The sequence below is a fragment of the Rhincodon typus genome, chromosome 2, assembly GCF_021869965.1.
Source record: "Rhincodon typus isolate 14 chromosome 2, sRhiTyp1.1, whole genome shotgun sequence".
Taxonomy (NCBI): Eukaryota; Metazoa; Chordata; class Chondrichthyes; order Orectolobiformes; family Rhincodontidae; genus Rhincodon; species Rhincodon typus.
This window is the reverse complement of record NC_063333.1, coordinates 30,932,509-30,958,260: the sequence shown is the minus strand read 5'-3', so window position 1 is coordinate 30,958,260 and position 25,752 is coordinate 30,932,509. Positions and strand designations below refer to the sequence as shown.

The following is a 25,752-nucleotide window of genomic DNA, read 5'->3' as shown; positions in this document are numbered from 1 at the left end:
TAACTCTTGTTTTTCCCTTCACAGATGCTGCCAGACCTGCTGAGCTTTTCCAGCAACTTTGTTTTTGTTCCTTCTGGCCTAGAAGTAGGTGCACTACCACTACACCACAACAGCTCCTAATGAGAAATCCTTTTTGGTTGTTGCTGCATGTATACTTACAACTGGTGATGACTGCAAGTATTTTGGTGAAGAGGGTGGCTCATTGTTGTTATCCTGGATTAACTTTGGACTAGTTGGAGGTTCCTAAAAATACAGAAATTATGTTGTGACAATGTAACTGGCTCAAAGAAAAACCATGCAAGTTAAACCATGATTAGAATTTTTATTTTACGTAATAATGGATGCACAAAACAAACTGTCTATATGCATCTCTAAAACCACAGAAGGGAGGTTTTTCTTAACTGTCCTCCGAAATAATCAGGCAAGCTGCTAACTTGTATCAAACTACTGCAAAGAACTATTTTAAGTATACAATCTTGCACATCATCGATTCCAGCATTGCACGTGGCAAAGGCACAATCAGCCTAACTGACATTACAAAATCCTGTTCACTGACATTTGGAGGTTTGTGCAAGAATTGGGAGACTTTGAAAGAATTATTCATGTTATTCAAACTATGCTTGCTATTCAAATAGCAGCCTAACAGTCATGCCTTCAAAATTATATTTTAAAACTGTGCTGAATCCTTCTTTTCTTAAGCTTTTTATGCACAGATGCCAGCAATTTGCAAATTATAATATTCAGAGTATACCCAGTCCAAACAGTTGCTGGATGGCTACATTCAATTCTGCCCAGCAATGAGAGAAAGGTCTATTGCACGGTTTTCAATAGGACAGTTCAGGGGTTGCTGCACAAGAGTTCAAAGGTTACAGGCAGTGAGTGAGGATGAGATACAGACATGAGAAAACTAAGTGTTAGGAGCACAGAAGTGAGCAGTATTGCTTGGAAGGTAGCTAAACTATAGAAGCTTCTGTCTACAGAGAGTCCAGGAACGAGGGATTTTAGATCTGAGGAAGACCTGAGAGGCTTGGAAGATGACTGTTTGTATTAATGTTTCATGCAGCTGAGTGAGCGGGGGTTGAAAAGCTCACAAGCAATAGCCGTTTGATGCAACTGAACAAGATTGGAGCTTGGGGCAAAAAACTGGCTCCATGAAGCTAGCTGTCTGAGAGTAGCTGGAGGTATATACATGAGAGCTCTGGAGTGCAGTTTCTGGATATCAGGACAGATTAGACCAAAGGAAAAATGGGAGCAGTCAGAGTGCCTCAAGAAGGAATAACAAGGTCAGATTGGAAATGCTGAAGAATTGCGATCCCCTAGGTTTAATGAGAATTGCTGATCCACTGAGTCTTTTTCATCTCAGGGAAATTGCTAAAATATCCATGGGATCTATGTTGATTACACATATTGTCTGATGTGCACTGTCGGGTATTTGATTGCAGTCAATTGTCCATGTTTACTATGTTAATTCTGGGTGTTAGAAGTAAGTTGTATCATAAATTGTTTATTATTGTATTACCATTCTGACATTGTATAGCAAAGCTTATTGTTGTTTGTTTAAATCCATGGAATTTTATGGCTTCATTTTTCCAAATGATACCGTAGATCTCACACTTTGTCTACTATTTTAAAAAAAAACACTGGTCCTGACCTAGATTATGACATACGTTTGGTGGTCTGGTCCAGGATTTTATGGATTTCCAGTTTCTTCAAGTTATACAGCACAGAAACAGACCCTTTGGTTCAACCAGTCCATGCCAATCATAATCCCAAATTAAACTAGTCCCACCTGCCTGCTCTTGGCCCTTATCCCTCCAAATATTTCTTATTCACATACTTTCCCAAATATCATTTAAATGTTCTAACTGTACCCGCATCCACCACCACTTCCTCTGAAAGTTCATTCCACATACGAACCACTGTGTAAAAAAAAAATTGCCCCTCGTGTCTTTTATAAATCTTTCTCCTCGGACCTTAAAAACATGCTCCCAATCTTGAAATCCCCCACCCTAGGGAAAAGACACCTGCCATTTACCTTATCTATACTCTTCATGATTTTGTAAACCTCTATAAAGGTCACCCCTCAACCTTCTAAGCTCCAATGAAAGAGGTCACAGCCTACCCAGCCTCTCCTTATAATCAAACACTCCTTGCAGAATTTAAAATCCACAGATGAACACCAGTTTCAGGACATACTTATATTAATAAAAACCGAAAGGACTGTGGATGCTGTAGATCAGGAACGAAAACAAAGTTGCTGGAAAAGCTCAGCAGGTCTGGCAGCATCTGTGAAGGAAAAAACAGAGTTAACGTTTCGGGTCCGGTGACCCTTCCTCAGAACTGTGGCTGGGAACACGTCGGCTTATATGCAGAAAAAAAAAGGGAGGGGGATGGGGTAGGGAGTAAATGATAGGATAGAGTCTAAAGAGAGAGAAGAGCATTTGGACAGACAGAGTTGATAATGATCAGGCTGGGAGGGTGAATAATTGTTAATGGGGACTATTAGTGACTAACAACAGGTGGTGTGTAATGGCAGGCTATGTGGTAACAAGGCCTGGTGTATGGGGTTGGGGACATAGGAGAGTTTAGGCCCTAAAATTATTGAACTCGATATCAAGTCCAGAGGGCTGCAGGATCCCCAAGCGGAAAATGAGGTGTGGTTCTTCCAGCTTGTGTTGAGCTTCACTGGGACACTGCAGCAAGCCAGAGACAGAGTTGTTGACCAGGGAACAGGGTGGTGCGTTAAAGTGCAGGGAACAGGTAGTTCAGGGTCTTTTTTGTGAACAGAACGTAGATGTTCTGCGAAGTGGTCACCCAGTCTACGCTTCGTTTCTCCCGTGTAGAGAAGACCACATTGTGAGCAGCGAATGCAGTAGACTAGATTCTGGGAAGGTATGTTTAGGCCCTTGGATACTGGCGAGGGAGGAGATAAATAGGCAGGTGTTGCACCTTCACCGGCTACAGGGGAAGGCGCCGTAGGGCTGTGAGGTGATGTTGGGGGTGAAGGAAGTGTGACCAGGGTGTCCCGGAGGGAACAGTCCCTGCGGATGGCGGACAAGGGAGGGGAGGGGAATGTGTGTCTGGTGGTGGCGGAAATGGCATCTGATGATCTTCTGCATGTGGATGCTGGTGGGACGATAGGTAAGAACAGGGGGAATCCTATCGCTGTTGTGGAAGGGAAGAGAAGGCGTGAGGGCGGAAGTGCGGGAGATGGGTTGGACCTGGTTGAGGGCCCTGTCGACAACAGAGCTGGGGAATCCTTGTTTGAGGAAGAAGTTGGGGTTTCGGAGGCTCCCTTGTCGAAGTTGGCCTCATCTGAGCATATATGACGGAGACGAAGTAACTGAGAGAATGGGATGGAGTCTTTACAGGAAGTGGGGCGTGAGGATGTATAGTCCAGGTAGCTGTGGGAGTCAGTGGGATTTTTAAGTGGATATTAGTGGCCAGTCTATTCCCAGAAATGGAAACAGAAATGTCGAGGAAGGGAAGGGAGGAGTCAGAGATAGACCTGGTGAAAGTGAGGGCAGGGTGGAAATTGGAGGCAAAATTGATGAAGTTTTCCAATTCCAGACGAGAGAGGAAAGCAGTACCGATGATATCATCGATGCATCAGAGAAAGAGTCGTGGGGGCCGGAACAAGACTGGAACAAGGAATGCTCCACATATTTCATGAAGAAACAGGCATAATTAGGGCCCATGCCACCTTCTTACCTGAAAAAAAATGAGAGGAGTTAAAAGAGAAGTTGTTGACGGTGACGACAAGCTCAGCCAAGCGGAGGAGGGTGGCGGTGGGTGAGGATAGCTCAGGTCTTTGCTCCAGGAAGAAATGGAGAGCCCCAAGACCCTCCTGGTTGGGAATGGACATGTAAAGGGATTGCATGTCCATGGTAAAGAGGAGGCGGCTAGAACCGGCAAACTGGAAGTTTTGAAACCAGCATAAGGCATCAGAGGAATCACGGAAGTATGTGGGCAGGGATTAGGCCAGGAGAGAGAAGACTGAGTCAAGGTAGGAAGAGATGAGTTCTGTGGGGGGCAGGAGCAGGTTGAAACAATGGGTCTGCCCTGACAGTCCTGTTTGTGGATTTTTGGGAGGAGGTAGAAGCGAGCTGTGTGGAGCTGGGGGACTATCAGCTTGAAGCAGAGGGGGGATATCACCAGATGAAATGAGATCAGTTACCATAGTAGATACAATGGCCTGATGTGTCATGGTGGGGTTACAGTCCAGGGGAAGGTAGGAGAAGGTATGAGAGTTGGCGCTCAGTCTCTGCAAGGTAGAAGTTAGTACACCAGACTACAACAGCACCACTCTTATAGGCAGGCTTAATAACAAAGTCAGGGTTAGATCTGAGTGCATGGAGTGCAGTCAGTTTGGAGGGAGATAGGTTAGATTTGGTGAGGGGGGCAGAGAAATTGAGGTGACTAATATCACGTCGACAGTACTCAATACTTCCTCAGTTCTGAGGAAGGGTCATGGACCCGAAACCTTAACTCGGTTTTAACCTTCACAGATGCTGCCAGATCTGCTGAGCTTTTTCAGCAACTTTGTTTTCGTCCTTGCTTATGTTAAGGCTGGTTAAGATTTTCCTAGAGAGTTTTACAATAAATACTGGAAATAAAAATGGCTTTATCAGTTACTACAACTTCTCTAGAAAAGGAATATTTATCCCAGAGTAATTTACAGGAACGAACCAAGGTTTGATAAATAACATTGTCAGGAGTTGAAACAGAAAGTAAGGCTTAAAGCAGAAAGTGGAGATAATAGCACAGCATCTGGGTTCGGAAGAAGAGTCTCACCTAGATGTGACTCAGCTCAAGTTGGCTAGAATTCAGCTGCAGGTAAAGCAGTTTGAAATAGAAAGGAAACAATTCCACCCTCGGGTGACTGTCTGTGTGGAGTTTGCACATTCTCCCAGTGTCTGCGTGGGTTTCCTCCGGGTGCTCCGGTTTCCTCCCACAGTCCAAAGATGTGCAGGCTAGGTGGATTAGCCATGCTAAGTTGCCCATAATATTCAGGGATGTGTAGATTGGGTGGGTTATAGGGGGATGGGTCTGGGTGGGATGTTCAGAGGGTCAGTGTGGACTTGTTGGGGCAAAGGGCCTGTTCCCACACTGTAGGGATTCTTAAAAAATGATAAAACTTGAACTTGAAAGAGAGAAGCAAATATTTGAACTTAAACTCCAGACAGAAAAGATTCTAACAGAGGAACGAGTTCAGGAAAGAGAGAAACTTCAGAAGAGAGGAAGAAATCAGAAAGCATGGATTAGCTTTGGAAAAGCTTAAATGATATGATTTAAAGAGAAGCTGGTCCAGCCAATAGTAACAACAGAACATAAAATAAGTGATGGTAGAAAACCACTACATTTTCATTGCCAAAAGACAGGGCATATAAACGTAAATTGTTGGGAATGGACTGGAAAACAACTGGGAATAACAGGAAGACTTGAGGAGTCTTCAGAAAATACTATACTGGTAAAAGGAGTGGGAATTAAAACAGTGACAATGGTGCACTCAGCAAATACTAGAATAGGGATGTGGCTCAGAATAGGAGGATGTACTAGAAATTTTGAAAAACATGAGGATAGAGAAGTTCCCTGGGCCAGATGGGATATACCCAAGGTTTCTATGGGAAGCGAGGGAAGAGATTGCTGCACCTTTGGCGATGATCTTTGCGTCCCCACTGTCCACTGGAGTAGTGCCGGATGATTGGAGGGCGGCAAATGTTATTCCCTTGTTCAAGAAAGGGAATAGGGATAAACCTGGGAATTATAGACCAGTCAGTCTTACTTCTGTGGGGCAAATTATTTGACAGATTCTGAGAGACAGTATTTATGATTATTTGGAAAAGCAGAGTTTGATTAGAGATAGTCTGCATGGCTTTGAAGGGGGCAGGTATGTCTCACAAGCCTTACTGAATTCTTTGAGGATGTGACAAAACACATTGATGAAAGTAGAGCTGTGGATGTGATGTAAATGGATTTTAGCAAGGTGTTTGATAAGGTTGTCCATGGTAGACTCATTCAGAAAGTAAGGAGGCATGGGATCCAGGGAAATTTGGCTGTCTGGATACAGAATTGGCTGTCCAATAGAAGACAGAGGGTGGTAGTAGATGGAAAATATTCAGCCTGGAGCTTGGTGACCAGTGGTGTTCCGCAGGGATCTGTTTTGGGACCTCTGCTCTTTGTGCTCTTTATTAATGACTTGGATGAGGAAGTAGAAGGGTGGGTTAGTACGTTTGCCGATTACACAAAGGTTGGTGGAGTTGTGGATAATGTGGAGGGCTGTTTTAAGTTGCAACAGGACATTGACAGAATGCAGAGCTGGGCAAAGAAGGAGCAGATGCAATTCAACCCAGAAAAGTGTGAAATGATTTATTTTGCAAAGTCAAATTTGAATGCAGAGTACAGGGTTAATGGCAGGATTCTTAGCAGTGTGGAGGAACAGAGGGATCTTGGGGGTCCACATGCATAAATCCCTCAAAGTTGCCACCCAAGTTGATAGGGTTGTTAAGGCGGCATACGGTGTGTTGGCTTTCATTGGCGGGGGGATTGAGTTTAAGAGCCGTGAGGTTATGCTGCAGCTCTATAAAACCCTGGTTAGACCACACTTGGAATATTGTCTTCAGTTCTGGTCACTTCATTATAGGAAGGATGTGGAAGCTTTAGAGGGTGCAGAGGAAATTTACCAGGATGCTGCCCGGACTGGAGGGCAGGTCTTATGAGGAGAGGTTGAGGGAGCTAGGGCTGTTTTCATGGAGCAAAGAAGGATGAGAGGTGACTTAAGAGGTGTACAAAATGATGAGAGGCATAGAGAGAGTGGATAGCCAGAGACTTTTTCCCAGAGCAGAAATGGTTATCACGAGGGGGCATAATTTTAAGGTGATTGGAGGAAGGTATAGAGGAGATGTCAGAGGTAGGTTCTTCACGCAGAGAGCGGTGGGTGAATGGAATGCACTGCCAGCGGTGATAGTAGAGTCAAATACATTAGGGACGTTTAAGCAACTCTTGGATAAGCACATGGATGATAGTAAAATGTGGGGCATGCAGGGTAGATTGATCTTAATAGGATAATAGGTCGGTACAACATCGTGGGCTGAAGGGCCTGTACTGTGCTGTATTGTTCTACATTCTACGTTCTATGTAATAGTCAAGGGAATACGTCCTTGGATACTGTCGAAGTGAGTCAGATAACTGGAAATTATATTGCTAAAAGAGTAATGTTTGTTTATTCTTCCAACAACACACGTGAGCAAATTAATATTTTGAGATCTACCAGACAGATTGATCATAGCTAACACTCGAGTATTCTAGGTGGTTTATCGAAAGAGGAAGTTTGAGAGATTTATGAAACTGTCCCTTTACATAAAAGCTAATTTGTGAGCTGAAGTAGTAGATAGAATTGTTACTTTGGGAATTGTTCCTAGTTTACCAATTGAAGAGGATGATTATAAATTAGATAATGATTTGGCAGGTAGGAAATTCATGGCATGTTTGAGAAATGAAAGAGTCAGTTGAGGTTTTGAAACAGATATTTTGTGGATCATTCCTCACTTGTGTTGTAGCTATAGACCAAATAAGGCTGTGAAGAATAAAAATGGAAAAGAGACTAGACCAGGACCGAGAAAAGTTAGTAACAAAAACGTTTGAATGTGAAGGACAGTGCTTGGAACTAGGCTCTACGAAAGACAAACTGATCAGTATATTGGACCAAATTTCATGAATGAAAGAAGAGTTTGCAAATGAAAAGCACAGTGATAAGAACACTTGAATGTTGCTCATAGGAGGTAAAATACTTGGATAAAGTTTGAAACATCTAAATGAAACTTGTAGAACGAAATTCAGCCAAGACAGATCTTCAATTACAGCTCGAACTTCAAGTAACAGAGGAACTGGACAATAAGAGTGTAAAGAAATATTTGGAGGACTTGTAAAATAAATGGAAGACAGACTGTAATGACCACAGGATATAGAAGCAGAATTAGGCCATTCAGCTCATCGAGTCTGCTCTGTCATTCAATTGTGGCATTCCTGCCTTTTCCCCATAACCTTACTAATCCAGAATCTACATATAATGGACTTAAACGCACTCAGTGACTGGGTCTCCTCAGCCTTCTGTGACAATGAGTTTCACAGATTCACCGGCCTCTGGCCGAAGAAATTCATCTTGTCTCAGAGGGAAGAAAATTAAAGTGCGCAGAAGTTGTGGCATACTATTTAGAGAAACTCGAAAATGACTCAAATAAAAAGAGTAAAGTTCCCTAAGTGCAAGTTTATTAATCTGAAACGATAATCACTTCTTGCATAAGAGATTTTAAAGGAGGTTAAATGTAAAACTGGTTGCCAATGGAAATACCTGTTTTCCACAGACACATTCCTTTCTGGTTGCTATCAACAGAGCAGAAGAGTTAAAAAATAAACCTATATTTCCTGTATTCAAGATGAGAAACCTATTATTGTCATTTGTATCAGATAGCATGTTTAAAATGCATCCATATGGTAAGATGGGAAGGCTAGCAGAGTATTGACTTGTGGTTACATCAGAAAGATTGAAACCCCACCCCCCCCAAGAAAATTTTGTTGTATCTTCACTGTGTTTGATTAACCATGAGACATGAAAAAAAATGCTATACTTGTTAATGTTTAAAAAGGACAGATGTATCCGTGCTGGGTTATGTTAATATATGATGTTTAAACTGGCTAATCCTACTTGTTTAATGCACTTACATTTGATTGAGTCAGACATTTATGGCTTTGTTAATATGGTACATGCAAATATATATATATGAAAAGTTTGTGAATAATATTTACTTAACTATTTGTTAGAAGTTTATGATAAGAACTTGATACATTTTAAATAACTTAGAAAATACATCTAGTTTCTTCTTCTTCTTTCTTCTAAGGGAAATGGTATGATGAATCCTTTTTGCAGACTTCTTTGTGCTCAGAAGCAGCAATCTGTGAATTGTAACATTCAGCATGCACACAGACCCCAGATTTGCTCAGTGGCTACATTGAATTTTTGCTCAGTAATAGGGAAGAGGCCTATTGCAAGGTTTTCAACAGGTCACTCAGGACAGTTCAGGGTCACTGAAGAGAACATCAAAGATTACAGGCAGCAAGAGGATGTGTCAGTGTGAGAGACAGAAGATAACTTGACGTTAGGAGTGTGAAAGCTGTACTGCTGGAAAGGCAGCTAATTACAAAGATTCCGCATACAGTATGGAAAAAGACCTTTTGGCCCAACGCTTTGGCACTGACCACACAACCCAAACTGACAATCCCATTTGCCAGCATTTGGCATATATCCCTTCCTATTCACATACCTATCCAGATGCCTTTTAAATGTTGTAATTATACCCACCTCCACCACCTCGTTCCATACACGCATCACCCTCTGCATGAAAAAGATGCCCTTCAGGGCCCTTTTAAATCTTTCTCCTCTCACCTTAAACATATGCCCTCTAGTTTTGAAGTCCACTACCCTGAGAGAAATACCTTGGCTATTCACGCTAACCATGTCCCTCATGATTTTATAAACCTCTGTAAGGTCACTCCTCAGTTTCCATTGCTCCAGGGAAAAGGACCTAGCCAATTCAGCCTCTCCCTATAGCTCAAACCTCCAATCCTGGTAACATCCTTCTAAATTTTTTCTGAACCTTTTCAAGTTTAACATCTTTACTATAGCAGGGAGACCAGAATTGAATGCAGTATTCTAAAAGTGGCCTCACCCATGTCCAGTAAAGCGTCCTAACTCCTTTACTCATGTTCTGACCAATGAAGACAAGTGTGCCAAGCGCCTTCCTCACCACCCTGTCTACCTGTGACTCCACTTTCAAGGAACAACGCACCTACACCCCTAGGTCTCTTTGTTCCGCAAAGCCCCCCAGGGCCCTACCATTAAGTGTATAAGTCCTGCTCTGGTTTGCCTTACCAAACTGCAACACCTCACATTTATCCAAATTAAACTCCATCTGCCATTCCTTCATTAGAACTCGAAGAATCTATTTTTTTTTTAAAAAATGGTCACTAAGCAGATTGTAACACAAATTTGGCAGTATGGTCCAGAACTGTAACACAGCCAATGTCCTATAATTCTTCATCGTCATCCCTAGATATCTGTTACTTAAGCATAAAGCCACTGTCAGCAGTTGCACAATTATATACACTCAGATTGGAGTGGACCTGGGAGTTCCCAACATATTCCATGAGACTTCACGGATCTGGAGTCGAAGATCAAACACAAACAAGGATACCCCCTACTAATTACCAGCTACCACCCGTTCTTAGTTGATACATCAGTACTCCATAGCGTGGAACACCACTTGAAATAAGGTACTAAGGGTGGCAAAGGCACAGAATATACTCCAGGTGGGTATCGCCAATGCCCACCACCAATTATGGCTTGGTAGCAAAAGTAGTGGCTGAGTTAACCAAATCCCAAAGGTCGTCACAGCCAGACTCGACTAAAATCAGGTGATGAGAGAACCAAACTGGATGAAGAATTTACTCTACTTCACTCTCACCAATCTACTTGTTGGAGGTCCATTTATCCGTTGTGGTGTTGAGGGAGTTACCACTGCATTATCTTTGTGGAAATGAAGTCCGGTCTTTATAATGAAACCATTCTCTACTGCTGTGGGTAGAATGACCACCATGCTAGTTGTCATATACTCAGAGCAGATCTACTAGTTCAAACCTGGGAATCCATGAGGGGCTGTGGGACATCAGCAGCAGCTCCAGAATTTTATCCGATCACAACCTGTGGCTCAGTGTTCCAGTGCACACCTTGCACTTTGCTAATATGAAGCCAAGGGAACATATTGATTCAATGTGGATGAAAGAAGGGTATGCCAGTATCAGTATCAGTATCAGGAGGGTTTAGTCAATTTGTTGCAGCACTTGGAATCTACCAAATAATGAAGAAAATTGGCAGATATATTCTAACCACAAAAAGGATGCATTCAATCTAGTCAGCGCTTCACCAATACACACTCCATCATCAGCAAAATGATCGGCACTGCCTTCAAACAGCATCTGTTCACTGATAATCTGCTGAATTTTGGGTATTTTGCAATCATCCAGGTCCACTCTGCTCCAGACCTCATTACAACTTTGGTCCCAATGTGAACAAGAATTTCCGGTAAAATGAGAATAACTGTACTGGCTATCAAGGTAGCACTTGACTGAAGATGTGATCGAATAACTTAGCAAAATTGAAGTAAGTGGGAACCAGGAAAATCTCTTCGCATGATGGAGTTACACCTAACACAAAGTCTACTGATTATGGTTATTGAAGACCAATTATTTCAACTCAAGAACATGAACGCAGCAGATCCTCAGCGCAGCAATTTTCTGATCAACCTGTTTGATGACATTATTTTAAAACTCTGGAGCAAGCCAGGACATTTTTCTTCTAAATAAACCTGTTCAGAGATGTTATTACATACCTCTGGAACAGATGGGACTTGAACTCTAGTCTCCTGGATCAGAGGTAGGTATACTACCACTGCACCACAAGAGCCCAAAGACAGCACGCGGAAAAGGGATTTGAACCTGAGATCCTCAGATTAACAGGCTGGTACTCTGCCAACTGTGCTACCTAGGCTCCCAGCAAGTCAGGGCATTGTTCTAACCTTAATCATTTTCAGTGTTTCATCAACAATCAACCTCAGTAATGTCTGCCGTGGTAATGTTGTGTATGATTGAATGATGTTCAGTCTCAACTTCAACTTCTCAGGTATTAAAGCAAGCTCTGCCCTCATTCCACAAACTCAGGACAAAACCCAGGCAAGGGCCGATAGGAGGCGAATAACTTTGTGTCACGCAAATACCAGGCAAGGCCATCTCTAATAAAAAACTAACATGAGGTCAAAGGCTCAGTATACAACAGTGAATTGACTCACCTTCTGACTCTCCAATGCCTTTCCACCATCTATCATGAATGAGAGAGAAAAGTGAGACCTAATGTTTTTTCACTAGGCCGGATGAGTGCACATCCAACACTGACAAGCTCAACACCGATCAGGACAAAACAGTCTTGCTTGATTGTTATCCCTTCCAGCATCTTAAACATTCATTCTCTGCATTACCAGGCACCAGTGCTGCCACGTACAGCACCTACTGGATGCACTACAACAACTTACAAAGGTCTATTCGACAGGACCTATCAAACTTACAATCACTACTACCGAATGAAAAGGGCAGCAAGTGCATTGGACAAATAATATTTCCGAGATTGGCAGCAGTTACCCGGTTTCAAAACAATGTCCCCAGAACATTGGGAGATAGCAAGAACTGCAGACGCTGGAGTCAGAGTCAACACAGTGTGGAGCTGGAGTAAAACAGCAGGTCAGGCAGCATCAGAGGAGTAGAAAAGTCGAGGTTTTGGGTTAGGACCCTTCTTCAGAACTTCTGAAACCGAAACACCCAGCGAGGCTCACCTCGCCTCGCCTCATAATCTCAAAGGAAGTGTGAAGTGTGAAATGTGGTATAATTTACCTCTCACTGCACTCTCAATCTGTTATAAAGGAGTAGTTAAATGAAAGAAATCCCTGATACTCACTTTATAATCAACAAATAACAAATTTATCTAACTCCAACAGTAAACATATTAACAGAACTAACAAACCAAACAATTTCCCCCTTAACTACTAACTATTCCTAAATAAAACAAAATTCCAGTGGTATGCTGTTCCAATAGATAAAAGAGCCATTTATATAAATTCCATAGAATTCATAGAATCAGGCCCATCGGCCCAACAAATCCACACCAAACCACAGAGCATCCCACCCAGACCCATCCCCCTATAACCCACCTAATCTACACACCCCTGAACATTATGGGCAATTTAGCATAGACAACCCATTTAGCCCTTTATTTTTAAAAACTTTTTCCATTCATAGGATATGAGGGTGGCACTGCTAGGCAGCATTTATTGCCCATCCCTAATTGCTCAGAGGGCAGTGAAGAGTCAACCACATTGTCGTGGGTCTGGAGTCACATAAGAACATAAGAACTAGGAGCAGGAGTAGGCCATCTGGCCCCTCGAGCCTGCTCCGCCATTTAATAAGATCATGGCTGATCTTTTTGAGACTCAGCTTCACTTACCCACCCACTCACCATAACCCTGAATTCCTTTACTGTTCAAAAATTTCTGGCCTTGCCTTAAAAACATTCAGCGAGGTAGCTTCAACTGCTTCACTGGGCAGGGAATTCCACAGATTCACAACCCTTTGGGTGAAGAAGTTCCTCCTGACCTCAGTCCTACATCTGCTTCCCTTTATTTTGAGGCGATGCCCTCTAGTCCTAGTTTCACCTGCTAGCGGAAACAACCTCCCTGCCTCCACCTTATCTATTCCCTTCATAATCTTATATGTTTCTATAAGATCTCCCCTCATTCTTCTGAATTCCAATGAGTATAATCCCAGTCTATTCAGTCTCTCCTCATAATCCAACCCTCTCAACTCTGGAATCAACCGAGTAAATCTCCTCTGCACCCCCTCCAGTGCTAGTATATCTCTTCTCAAGTAAGGAGACCAAAACTGCACACAGTACTCCAGGTGTGGCCTCACCAGGACCCTATACAGCTGCAGCATAGCCTCCCTGTTTTTAAACTCCATCCCTCTAGCAATGGCAGACAAATTCCATTTGCCTTTTTAATTACCTGCTGCACCTGCAAACCTACTTTTAGCAATTCATGCACAAGGACACCCAAGTCCCTCTGCACAGCAGCGTGCTGCAATTTTTTATCATTTAAAACGTAGTCCTTTTTGCTGTTATTCCTACCAAAATGGATGACCTCACACTTATCAACATTGTACTCCATCTGCCAGACCTTTGCTGACTCACTTAGATTATCTATATCCCTCTGCAGACTTTCAGCGTCTCCTGCACACTTCACTCTATCACGCAACTTAGCGCCATCTGCAAATTTTGACACACCACACTTAGTCCCCAACTCCAAATCATCTAGGTAAATTGTAAACAATTGCGGTCCCAACACTGATCCCTGAGGCACATCACTAGCCACTGACTGCCAACCAGAAAAACACCCATTTACTCCTACTCTTGGTTTTCTACTGGTCAACCAATCCTCTATCTATGCCAATACATTACCTGTAATACCATGCAACTTTATCTTATGTAGCAGCCTTTGGTGTGGCACCTTGTCAAATGCCTTCTGGAAATCCAGATAGACCACATCCATAGGTTCCCCACTGTCTACCATACAAGTAATGTCCTCAAAGAATTCCACCAAATTAGTTAAACATGACCTACCCTTCATGAACCCATGCTGGGTGTTCCCAATGGGACAATTTATATCCAGATGTCTTGCTATTTCTTCCTTAATGATAGATTCAAGCATTTTCCCCACTACCGAAGTTAAGCTAACTGGCCTATAGTTACCTGCTTTTTGTCTACTTCCTTTTTTAAACAGTGGTGTCACATTAACTGTTTTCCAATCTGCAGGAACCACCCCAGAGGCCAGTGAATTTTGGTAACTAATTACTAGTGCATTTGCTATTTCCCCCATCACCACTTTTAGAACCCTCGGATGCATTTCATCAGGGCCAGGAGACTTGTCTACCTTTAGCTCCATTAGCTTGCCCAGCACTGCCTCCTTAGTGATAATGATAGTTCCTAGGTCCTCACCTGCTATAACCTTCTTGCCATTAGTTTTCGGCATGTTATTTGTGTTTTCCACTGTGAAGAGCGACACGAAATAACTGTTTAATGTCTCGGCTATTTCCTCATTCGCAGTTATTAAATTGCCTTCTCATCCTCTAAAGGACCAATGTTTACCTTCGCCACTCTTTTACGATTTACATATTTATAGAAACTTTTGCTGCCTGTTTTTATATCCTGAGCTAGTTTAGTTTACTCTCATAATCTATCTTACTTTTCTTTATAACTTTTTTTGTGGCTTTCTGTTGGCCTTTAAACATTTCCCAGTCTACTAGTTTCCCACTACTCTTTGCTTTTTTGTATGTGTTTTTTTTCAATCTGATACTTTCCTTTATTTCCTTAGACATCCATGGCTGGCTCTATCTTTTCCTACAGTTCTTCCTTATCAATGGAATATACTTCTGCTGAGCACTGTGAAAAATCATTTTGAAAGTCCTCCACTGTTCCTCAATTGACCCACCATAAAGTTTTTGCTCCCATTCTACCTCAGCTAACTCCTCCCTCATTCCTTCATAGTCTCCTTTGTTTAAGCACAGGACATAGGTACTGGATTTAACCTTCTCACGCTCCATCTGTATTTTAAATTCGACCATACTGTGATCGCTCCTTCCGAGAGGATCCCTAACTGTGAGATCATTAACTATTCCTGTCTCATTACACAGGACTAGATCTAGGATAGCTTGCTCCCTCGTAGGTTCCATTACATATTGTTCAAGGAAATTATCGCGGATGCATTCTATGAACCCCTCCTCAAGGCTGCCATGACCGACCTGATTTGACCAATCGATATGTAGATTAAAATCCCCCGTGATAATTGCTGTACCATTTTTACATGCATTAGCTATTTCTATGTTTATTGCCCGCCCCACCATGACGTCATTATTTGGTGGCCTATAGACCACACCTATCAGTGACTTCTTCTCCCTGCTATTCCTAACTTGCACCCAAATGGATTCAACGTTTTGTTCAGTAGAACCTATATCATCTCTCACTACCGCTCTGATATCATTCTTAAAAATCAGAGCAACACCACCTCCCTTACCTTCCTGTCTGTCCTTCCAAACAGTTTGATACCCCTGGATATTTAACTCCCAGTCATGACTATCCTGTAACCATGTCTCTGTAATGGCCACTAAATCATACCCATTTGCCATAATTTGCACCTTCAACTCATCCACCTTGTTTTGAATGCTCCGAGCATTCAGATAAAGTGCCCTTATGCCAGCTTTTGCACCTTCTTTTTGGGTCCTATTACCTCCATTACTAACAGCTCTTGAGTTCTCCTTCCCTTTAACTTTTTTTCTTAATTTTCAACGGAGTTGAAGCTTCCTCGTCACCTGCTATTTTGCCTGACATTCATTGTTATTCTCTCTCTACGCTCACTTCTCCCTTCCCCCCTACTTACTAGCTTAAAGTCCTATTAACCACCCTATTTACCCTTTTTACCAGAACACTGGACCCGGCCCTGTTCAGGTGGAGTCCATCCCAGCGGTATAGATCCCTCCTGTCCCAGAACTGATGCCAGTGCCCCATGAAAAGGAAACCCTCTTTCCCACACCACTCTTCTAGCCACGTGTTTACTTCCCTGATCCTCACCTCCCTGTGCCAATTTGCACGTGGCTCGGGCAGCAATCCAGAGATTATAACCCTTGAAGACCTGTTTTTTAATTTTGTTCCTAGCTTTTCATAATCCCAAAACAGGTCTATTTTCCTAGTCCTGCCTAAGTTGTTGGTACCTACATGGACCACAACAACTGGATCCTCCCCCTCCCTCTCTAGTATCCTCTCAAACTGGTCAGAGATGTCTTGCACCCTGGCACCGGGCAGGTAACACACCATGCGGGATTCTCTATCTTGCTCGCAAAGGATACGGTCTATCCCCCTGATGATGGGATCCCCCTACAACTGCAATCTGTCTTTGTGCTCCCCCCTCTTGAATGGCCTCCTGGACCATGGTGCCATGGTCAGTTGACTCATCATTCCTGCAGCCCTGTTCCTCATCCATGCAGGCAGCAAGTGCCTCATTCCTGTGGGACAATGTCAAGGGCTGCGGCTCCTGTGTTCCTGTCTGCAGGGTCCCTCTACCTGCCTCACTCCCAGTCACACACTGCTGTCCCTGCCCGCCGATCGAATTAACATTAGGTAATCTACCAGGTGTAACTGCCTCCTGGAACACAGCATCCAGGTATTTCTCCCCCTCCCGGATGTGCCGTAGTGTTTGGAGTTTGGATTCCAGCTCATCAATTTTGAGCCGGAGCTCCTCAAGCAGACAACACTTGCTGCAGATGTGGTCACTGCCGTTCTCAATGGGATCAGCTAGCTCCCACATCATACAGCTACAACACATCACATGGCCCGCCATCTCTACTTATTTAATTATTTAAAAATAATTAGTTTTTTTTTTTAAGTTTCACAGTGTCCTCTGCACCAGTAAGTTTACTCCGTTATATACTCAAACAGACTCCGGCTTTGCCTTCCAACCCGCTCCCAGAGGATTTGACGTCTAGGTGACCACCCCGAAAGATAACAAAGAGATGCGAAAAAAAATGCAAATAGCTCATGTAGGCCAGATTAGGTAAGGACAGCAGATTTCCTTCCCTAAAGGACGTTAGTGAACCAGATGGGTTTTTCCAACAATCGACAATCCAACAATTCATGGTCATCATTAGATTCTTAATTCCAGATATTTTATTGAATTCAAATTCCATCATCTGCCATGATGGGATTCGAACCTGGGACCCCAGAACATTACCTGGCTCTCTGAATTAACAGTCCAGTGATTATTATCATCATCTCCCCTTAGGCCTCCGGGAGGAAACCCACTCAGAAACAGGAAGAATGTGCAAACTCCCCACAGACAGTTGCCAGAGGTGGAATTGAACCCCTGGCGCTGTGAGGCAGCAGTGCTAACCACTGAGCCACCATGGACTTAAAAAAAACTTTATCTCTCAAAATTATAGCCAGGATAAGTCTTCCAGAATGCTCTTTGCCTTGTCCGCTGTCCTCCAGTCAGGAATGCCTTCCTCTGTCGAATTCTTGTATCAGGAATATTAATTAAGAGTGCCTCTGTACCTTCAGCTTAGATGATGGTTTTCTCAGAGCTTGCAGAATTCTGAGAGAGCCAATGGTTCTTTTATAGCTGTGACCTGTTCTCTTGGCAGATGACAGCTGACTCTGACACCGATTTTCAAATGCCCTCTTCTTTTATGCCCTTGAAGACCTATTAATTTCTTACAATAGGATTGGTCCTAGGTTGTCAAAACTATCAGATTTAAATTTAATTGGTATTGGTATCTAGGGCCTGCTTTAAATTAATTGGCTAAATTCAAAAAGCCTGTTCTCTTGGTAAAAAATGCTGTATTGCCTGCTAACAATATAATCTTTTGATACAATATTTCAATTTCAAGAACTCTCTGCGCATCTGCTGCTGTCTGTGGACTTTTAAAAAAAATCTCCAAGCCTTAAAAAAATCATTTTTTACAGGGATCACGCACTCTTCTCCCCTATCATTTTACAACATCAAATACTCTATCCAACTTCGCAACAAATCCCGCCTTAAGAAAAACATTGAACAATCATGATGAAAAGATGGCTTCATTTTTTTTTCTCTAAACCTTAACACCGTTATTACTATATCCACAGAGCATTAACCTAGAGTTACACCTTTCATACTAATTTGATATACATATATAACATTGGACACTACCGTTTCTATCTTATATACACATTTTCCTTTAAACCGATGATAACGCATCCGCAATAACACTGTACATGTTGCGGGTTGTGAAAATCTGCAAATTAAAAGCTTGCAACATAAGACTCCAATGCAATAATCTGGTGCTCTTGTCTTTAAATCTTTCCAAAAATGTCAACAGGTTATGATCAGTGTACACAATGGTCTCCAATACTTTGTTTGCAACATAAACATTAAAATGTTGTAAGACCAGTGCCAAACTCAGTAACTCCTTTTCAATGGTTGAATATTTCCTCTGGTGGATATTGAGTTTCTTTGAAAAAAGAACGATTGGCCTTTCAATTCCACAATCATCCTCCCTGTAACAACACAGCTCCAACACCTACATTGCTCGAGTCGATGGCGACTTTAAAGGGTTTCAAGAAATTGGGCATGGCTAAAACTGGTGCGGTGATTAATACTGCTTTTAAAATTGTCAAACGGAATTGTTCTGTTCACCAAAATTTAGTGTTATTTTCGACAAGTCAGTCAACAGTGCCATCGCGCTACTGAAATTTGATGCAAACTTCCAGCAGAATCTGCTCAGTCCCAAAAATCATAGAGTCTCTTTCTTCAAGGATAGTCTTGGAAATTGCTCTATGGCCTTTGTCTTCATTGTCCTTGGTGTCATCCGCCCTGTCCAATGTTGTGTCCTAAGAACTTTACTTCCGCCTTCGCAAATTCCATTTTTGCCAAATTTATGACCAACTTCATGTCCCGTAGTCTCCCAAAAAGCTCTGCCAAATGCACCATGTGACCTGTCCATGAATGGCTGAAGATCACTAAGTCATCTATGTAGATGGCACAATTAGTCAATCCTGCCACAACTCGGTTATAAGACTTTGAAGTGTGGCTGGTGCTTTCTTCATTCCAAAGGGCATTATTTTAAATTGATGTAGCCTATTTGGGGTTACAAAAGCAGAAACTTCTTTCACTCTCTCCGACAAAGGTACTTGCATGTTACCACGAAGTCCAACTTTGTGATGTAAGTGGCTTGTCCAACTTTTTCCACAGTCCTCCATCCTTGGAATTGGGCAGCAGTCTGATTTAGTCACGGCATTAATCTTCCAATAATCTAAGCAGAATCGTTGAGTACCATCGGGTTTGGGAACCAATATGATCGGCGGACTCCACACGCTTTGATTCAGCTCGGTCCTCTTGGAGCATCGCTTCCACTTCCTTCTGTACCTGTGCTGCTTTCAGAGGATTAAGCCTTTAGGAGTTAGAGTTTGGTGCTGGCCTTACAACACCTCACAACAGCACTCCCTACGTCCACCACAAGTACTATAGTATTAGTCCTCCCCATTCTATTTCTATGCATGTTCTCAGTGCTGCAACAAGTCTTTCAATTCAGTTCTCTGTTTCTGAAACAGATAGCTTACTACCTTATCCCATTCTTTAAGGGCTTCCTCATTATTTAATTTATTCTGAAGCAATCAACTGGATTTGATTCCTCACTGAGCGACAGTAACTAATAGCTATTTCTCTGGTTCCCTTTCCCGGTCATAGTAATGTTTCAGCATGTTCACATGACATCCCTGATAAGTTTTTTTTTCTCCCTATCTGGCATCTTTACTAGATAATTCACCTGACTTAACTTCTTCTCAATCTGATAGGGACCACCTAAACCTTACTTTTAAAGGGATCTCCTACTACTGGTAACAACACCAATACTTTACCCCCACGGGCAAACATACAAACTTTTGATTTCTTATCTGCTTCTTGCTTCATTAGATGCTGTACTACCTTCAAATGTTGTCTAGCTAATTCACCTACTCTGTTTAATTGTTCTCTCACCTCAGATACATAATCCAACTGAGAGATCTCTGACTTTGGACATATCAACATTTCCTTAATTAATTTTAAAGGTCCTCTTACTTCATGTCCGGATATCAATTCGGATAGAGTAAACGGAATCGATTCATTTGGAAAATCTCTAACAGCAAATAATATAAATGGGATACTTTTACCCCAATCATTTGGGTAATCCTGGCAATTAGCCCTCAGCACGGTCTTTAGGATCTGATGCCACCTTTCCAATGCTCCCTGGGATTCAGCATGGGATGCACTTGATTTAGTGTTGAATGCCTCAACTATCCATGACTTCCTTAAACAATTTGGCAGTTAAATTGGACCCTTAGTCCGAATGAATCTCCCTGGGTAGTCCATAATGGGTAAAGAAAGCAAGTAACTCCTCCACAACCTTTTTTGCCTTGACATCCTGTACTGGAATTACTTCTGGAAATCTGGTAGACACATCCATGATCGTTAGCAAATATTGGTTCCCATTTTTGGTTTTAGGGAGGGGTTCTACACAATCAGTCATAACACGTGAAAGATTCTTCAGATGTGGGAATTGACATCAAAAGGGCTGGTTTTATTACTGCCTGTGGCTTTCCTACCATCTGATATGTATGACAGGTACAGCAAAATTCAACCAAATCTTTGTGATCCAGGCCAATAGAAATGCTTTCGTATCTTAGCCTGAGTCTTCCTCATTCCTAGATAACCTCCTACAGGTAAATCGTGTGCCACCCACAATAATTCCTGTCTGTATGCTACCGGCAACACAACCTGGTGAACTTCCGCCCATTTCTGCCAAGGTCTCCATTCTGCCTTAGGATTTTATCCTTAGGGTAATAACATTCTGAAATGCATTCCGATTCCTTTTCAGAGTAGGTTTTATGATACGAGTCTTTTATTGTCTCATTTGTTTTTTGTAACTCCATTAGTCTTTCAAAATAAACACCTCTTTACACATCCTTCTCTACCTGCTTAAGTGTTTCCTTTACTATTTCATAGAATCCCTACAGTGTGGAAACAAGCCATTCAGCCCAATCAGTCCAGACCGACACACTGAAGAGCACCTCACCCATACCCATCCACCTACCCTTTTCCTGTAACCCTGCATTTCCCATGGCTAACACACCTAACCTACCTATCCCTGACACTATGGGCAATTTAGCATGGCCAATTCACGGAGCCTGCACATCTTTGGGCTGTGGGAGGAAACCTGAGCACCCGGCGGAAACCCACACACACTGTGAGAATGTGCAAACTCCACACAGACAGTTGCCCAAGGGTGGAATCGAACTCAGGTCTGGTGTTGTGAGGCAGCAGTGCTAACCACTGAGGCACTGTGCCGCCTAGGGTGTCAGCTAACTCGACCTCAACTCCTTTGTCTTTCTCTTTGGTTTTCCCTTCTTGCTTTAACTGTGGGATCTTGTCACTGCACAGTCCGGAAAAAATTCCAGGGTATTTTTCTTTTAACTCTTCAGTTCCCTGGTTTTCTTCCAGCTTCTTCACTAAAATGGGCATCACTCCCACTATCACTTCCCCAGTCTCGGCTGTGCCTTCCAGCCTTATCTTACACAGGGGAACACTAAATCTCTCTCCATTTATTCCACAGATTATCACTCTCTCGGATAAAACTTCAGAAGGAGTGCAAACACTTACATCTCTTACTATTAGAGACTGACCATCTCCTCTGTCTCTCAATATTTTAACTTCTTTACCTTCTCCCCTGTTTTTCCTGGGTAAATCTTACCCACTTAGGTAAAGTGTTTGAAGAGATTGGGCACTATCTTACCATCCACCTATGAATAGGCTGTGCACTCTCCTGCGGTTCCTCGACTTTTCTTGTTTTTTGTTTTTCATTGAAGGACCTCCCTTTTTCCCCTCAATTTCTATCCCTCATGGAATGAAATTGCTGTCGGAAGCTAGATATCGATTTATGCTTGAATGCATATTCATTCGCCATCTCTGCAGCTCTTCTCGCTGTTTTAACTTTCTGTTCCTCAACATACGTTCTTATCACTTCCGGAAGTGAGTTTTTGAACTCCTCCAGCAGGATAATCTCTTTAAAATCCTCATATGTCTTTCCTATCTTTAACGCTCTCACCCATCTATCACAGTTACTATGTTTAATTCTTGGAAACTCAAAGCAAGTCTGATCTGGTTCCTTCCTTGTATTTCTGAACCGTTGTTTCTGGTACTAATTTGTAGGCACTCAAGAGAGCCTGTTTTACTTCTTCATATTCTTTTGACACCTCATCTAACAGCCTTACCTACCAACATGGTCTGAATTAACAATATCCACACAGTCTCTGGCCAATTCATCTGGTTAGCCAATTTCTCAATGGAAATGAAAAAGGCTTCTACATCTTTTTCATAGAATGTTTTGACATATTTGTGCATATTCTTACCAGGTAATTGACAACGATGGGTTTGCTCATCATCACTCTCCTCCTCATTAAGTCTATCTTCTATCTTCATTTCTATCCTTTTAAATTGACTTTCTTGTTTAATTTGCAACTTCTGAATTTCAAACTCTCTCTCTCTTTCTCCTCTCTTTTTTTCTTTCCTCTGCTTGTAACCATAATTCAAACCATTTCAGTTCCCCTTCTTCCCTCTCTTTATCCCTTTCTCTTACTCCAATTGTCTAATTTTCAATTTAAATTTTTCTAACTCCACTGCACTTGCCTGTTTCTGTGGTATACCTAAAAGCTGGACTAACTCATCTACAACTTCAGCTTTCCTCTTTTCCCTAGCTAAATCTAAATCTAGCCTGTTTGCTAAGTCTAAAAGTACATCCTTCCGCTGTCTTTCTAAACTTTCTTGGCAAATTTGGCAAGCATCCTCAAGCCCCAGAACCTCTTTAGCAATGTTAAGAGCCATTTTCCCCCACTTCTGATTTAACCAACCACAAGTAACCAAAATTAAACAAATTTTCCACATCTCACCTAAGATTTATTTAAAGATCTAGGACAGTAATCCCAAAGTCGGTTTAAATCTTCTGGAACGTTTCATATCCAAATCTGTTCAAATCTGTCCAAATCCGTTCAGGTCCCATACATGAACCAGTCAGATCCCAGACTTGAGCCTCCAATCTATTATGAAGGAGAGGTCAACCCCCCTCTGATAACTAAAATCGAAACACCCAGAGAAACTCGCCTTGCCTTGTAATCTCTTAAAGGAAGTGTGAAATGTTGTATAACCTACCTGTCATTACCACCCTGCCAATCTGTAATAAAGCAGCAGTTAAATGAAAGAAATCCCGGATACTCACTTTATAAACAACAAGTAACAGTTTATTCATGAAACTCTTAACAGTAAAGAAATTAACAGAACTACTAACAAACCAAACAAATCCTACTATTTCCAAATGAAACAGAATTCTAATGATATGCTGTTCCAATAGATACAAGTCGCACTTATGTAAGAAAAATTAATTAAAAAATTAAAACTTAATCTCTCGAAATTACAGCCAGGCTAAGTCTTCCTGAATGTTCTATGGTTTTTCAACTGTCTTCCAGTCAGGAATGCCCTCTTCTGTCGAATTCCTGTGTCAGGAATATTAGCTAAGAGTGCCACTGTACCTTCAGTTTAGATGATGGCTTTCTGAGAGCTTACAGAATTCTGAGAGAGTCACTGATTCTTTCTTTATAGCTGAGAGCTGTTCTCTTGGCAGATGACAGTTGACTCTAACACAAGCTTTCAAATGTCCTCTTCTTTTATACTCCTGATGACATATTAATTTCTTACAATAGGATTGGTCCTAGGTTGTCAAAACCATCAGATATAAATTTAATTGGGTTTTGGTATCTAGGATCTGGTTTAAATTAATTGGCTAAATTCAAAAACCTGTTGTCTTGGTAAAAATGCTGCATTGCCTGCCAACAGTACAGCCTTTTGATACATGTTTCAATTTCAAGAACTCTCTATGCATCTGCTGCTGCCTGCAGACTTCTTTTTTTAATCTCTAAGCCTTAAAAAAAAGCACATCATCTTTTAAAGGGACCACACACTCTTCCCTCTATCATTTTACAAACATTAAATACTCTACCCAACTTCGCAACACTGTCATAAAAATATTCAATGGCTTTCACCTCCAGAAGCAGAGAGTTCTAGATTCATACAACTCCCTATAGAAAGGGAGACCCCTAATTTTAAAACAGTACTCCCGCCTTGTTCTGCACTGACCCACAACAGGAAATATCTTTTCCATATCCACATTGTATAGACCACTCAGTATGTTATACACTTCAACTACATCACCTCTCACCCTTCTCATCTTCAGTGGAAAAGGAGCCCAGCCTGTCCAATCTATCCTCATAAGAAAACCTGCTATTCCAGGTATCAATCTAGTAATTGCTTAATAGCTTAAAATTACAATAATGAATATATTTTTTACAATGCATTACTTGGGTAAATGAATTCAAAATATAATTATTTTCTAAACAAATTATTGTAAGCTTTTTTACCATATAATTGCAATACAATACAGTTAAATAGGAAGCTTATCCAATTCAATGGAATTTGTAAATTAGTTAACTTTACAACTATGGACACCTTTGACCACAGGAACAAGGGCAGGGGTCACTGGGGAACCTCAGCAGGTCTGGTGGCAGCTGTGAAGAAGACTCAGAATTAACTTTGTGGGTCCAGTGACCCTTCCTCAATTCTGATTTTTCTTTGCAGATGCTGCCAGGCCTGCTGGGCTTTTCCAGCAACTTTTTGTTCCTGATTTATAGCAACTGGAGTTCTTTTTGGTTTTTCTTTGAGCATAGGAGTTGGGAAATCATGTTAAGGTTGTAGAGGACATTGCTAAAGCCTCTTCTGGAGTACTGTGTGCAGTTCCAGTCGCCATGCTATAGGAAGGATATTCTTAAATTGGAGAGGATTTGGAAATGATTTACCAGAGTGTTACTAGGAATAAAGTGTTTGAGTTATTGAAATATGCTGGGACATTTTTCACTGGAGTGTAGGAGGTTTAGGGGTGACCTTAAAGAGGTTTTATAAAATTATTACGGACATGGATAAGGTGAGTAGCAAGGGTCTTTTTCCTAGGGTTGGGGAGTTCAACACTAGGTGGTATATTTTTAAGGTGAGAGAAGAAAGTTTTGAAAAGGACACGATGGACAATTTTTTTTTTTTAAAAACAGAGCGTGGAATGAATAGCCAGAGGAAGTGGTGGATGCCGGTACAATTACAATATTTAAAAGAAATTTGGATAATGAATAGGAAAGGTTTGGAGGGATATGGACCAAATGCAGGCAAGTGGGATTAGTTTGGGAACCTGGTCAGCATGGACTAATTGGACCAAAGAGACTGTTTCCATGCTGTGTGACTCTATGACACAAAGAAAATGAGAACTTATTATTTAGTAAATAAATCAAGAATGAATAAACTCAATTTCAACTAAGACTACAAAAAACTGCTTAGGTATGAATGAACAATTTCAGTATTATGTATGATATACAACTCGGACAATGATTAATTTCTACACACTACAGCACAATTCTAATTGTCATGCATAAGACTCAAAAATACCTGT

The 25,752-nt window shown here is 41.8% G+C and overlaps 1 protein-coding gene across 6 annotated transcripts in view; it reads right to left on the bottom strand.

Moving 5' to 3' along the window:
• Positions 1-25,752, bottom strand: part of LOC109937219 (rho GTPase-activating protein 12-like) — a 200,182-nt gene that overhangs the window by 44,743 nt on the left and 129,687 nt on the right. For all 6 annotated transcript variants that reach the window (XM_048613345.1, XM_048613359.1, XM_048613373.1 and 3 more), the window contains one exon: positions 160-243. In XM_048613345.1, the coding sequence (XP_048469302.1) occupies positions 160-243 (84 nt within the window). The remainder of the gene's footprint in view (positions 1-159; positions 244-25,752) is intronic.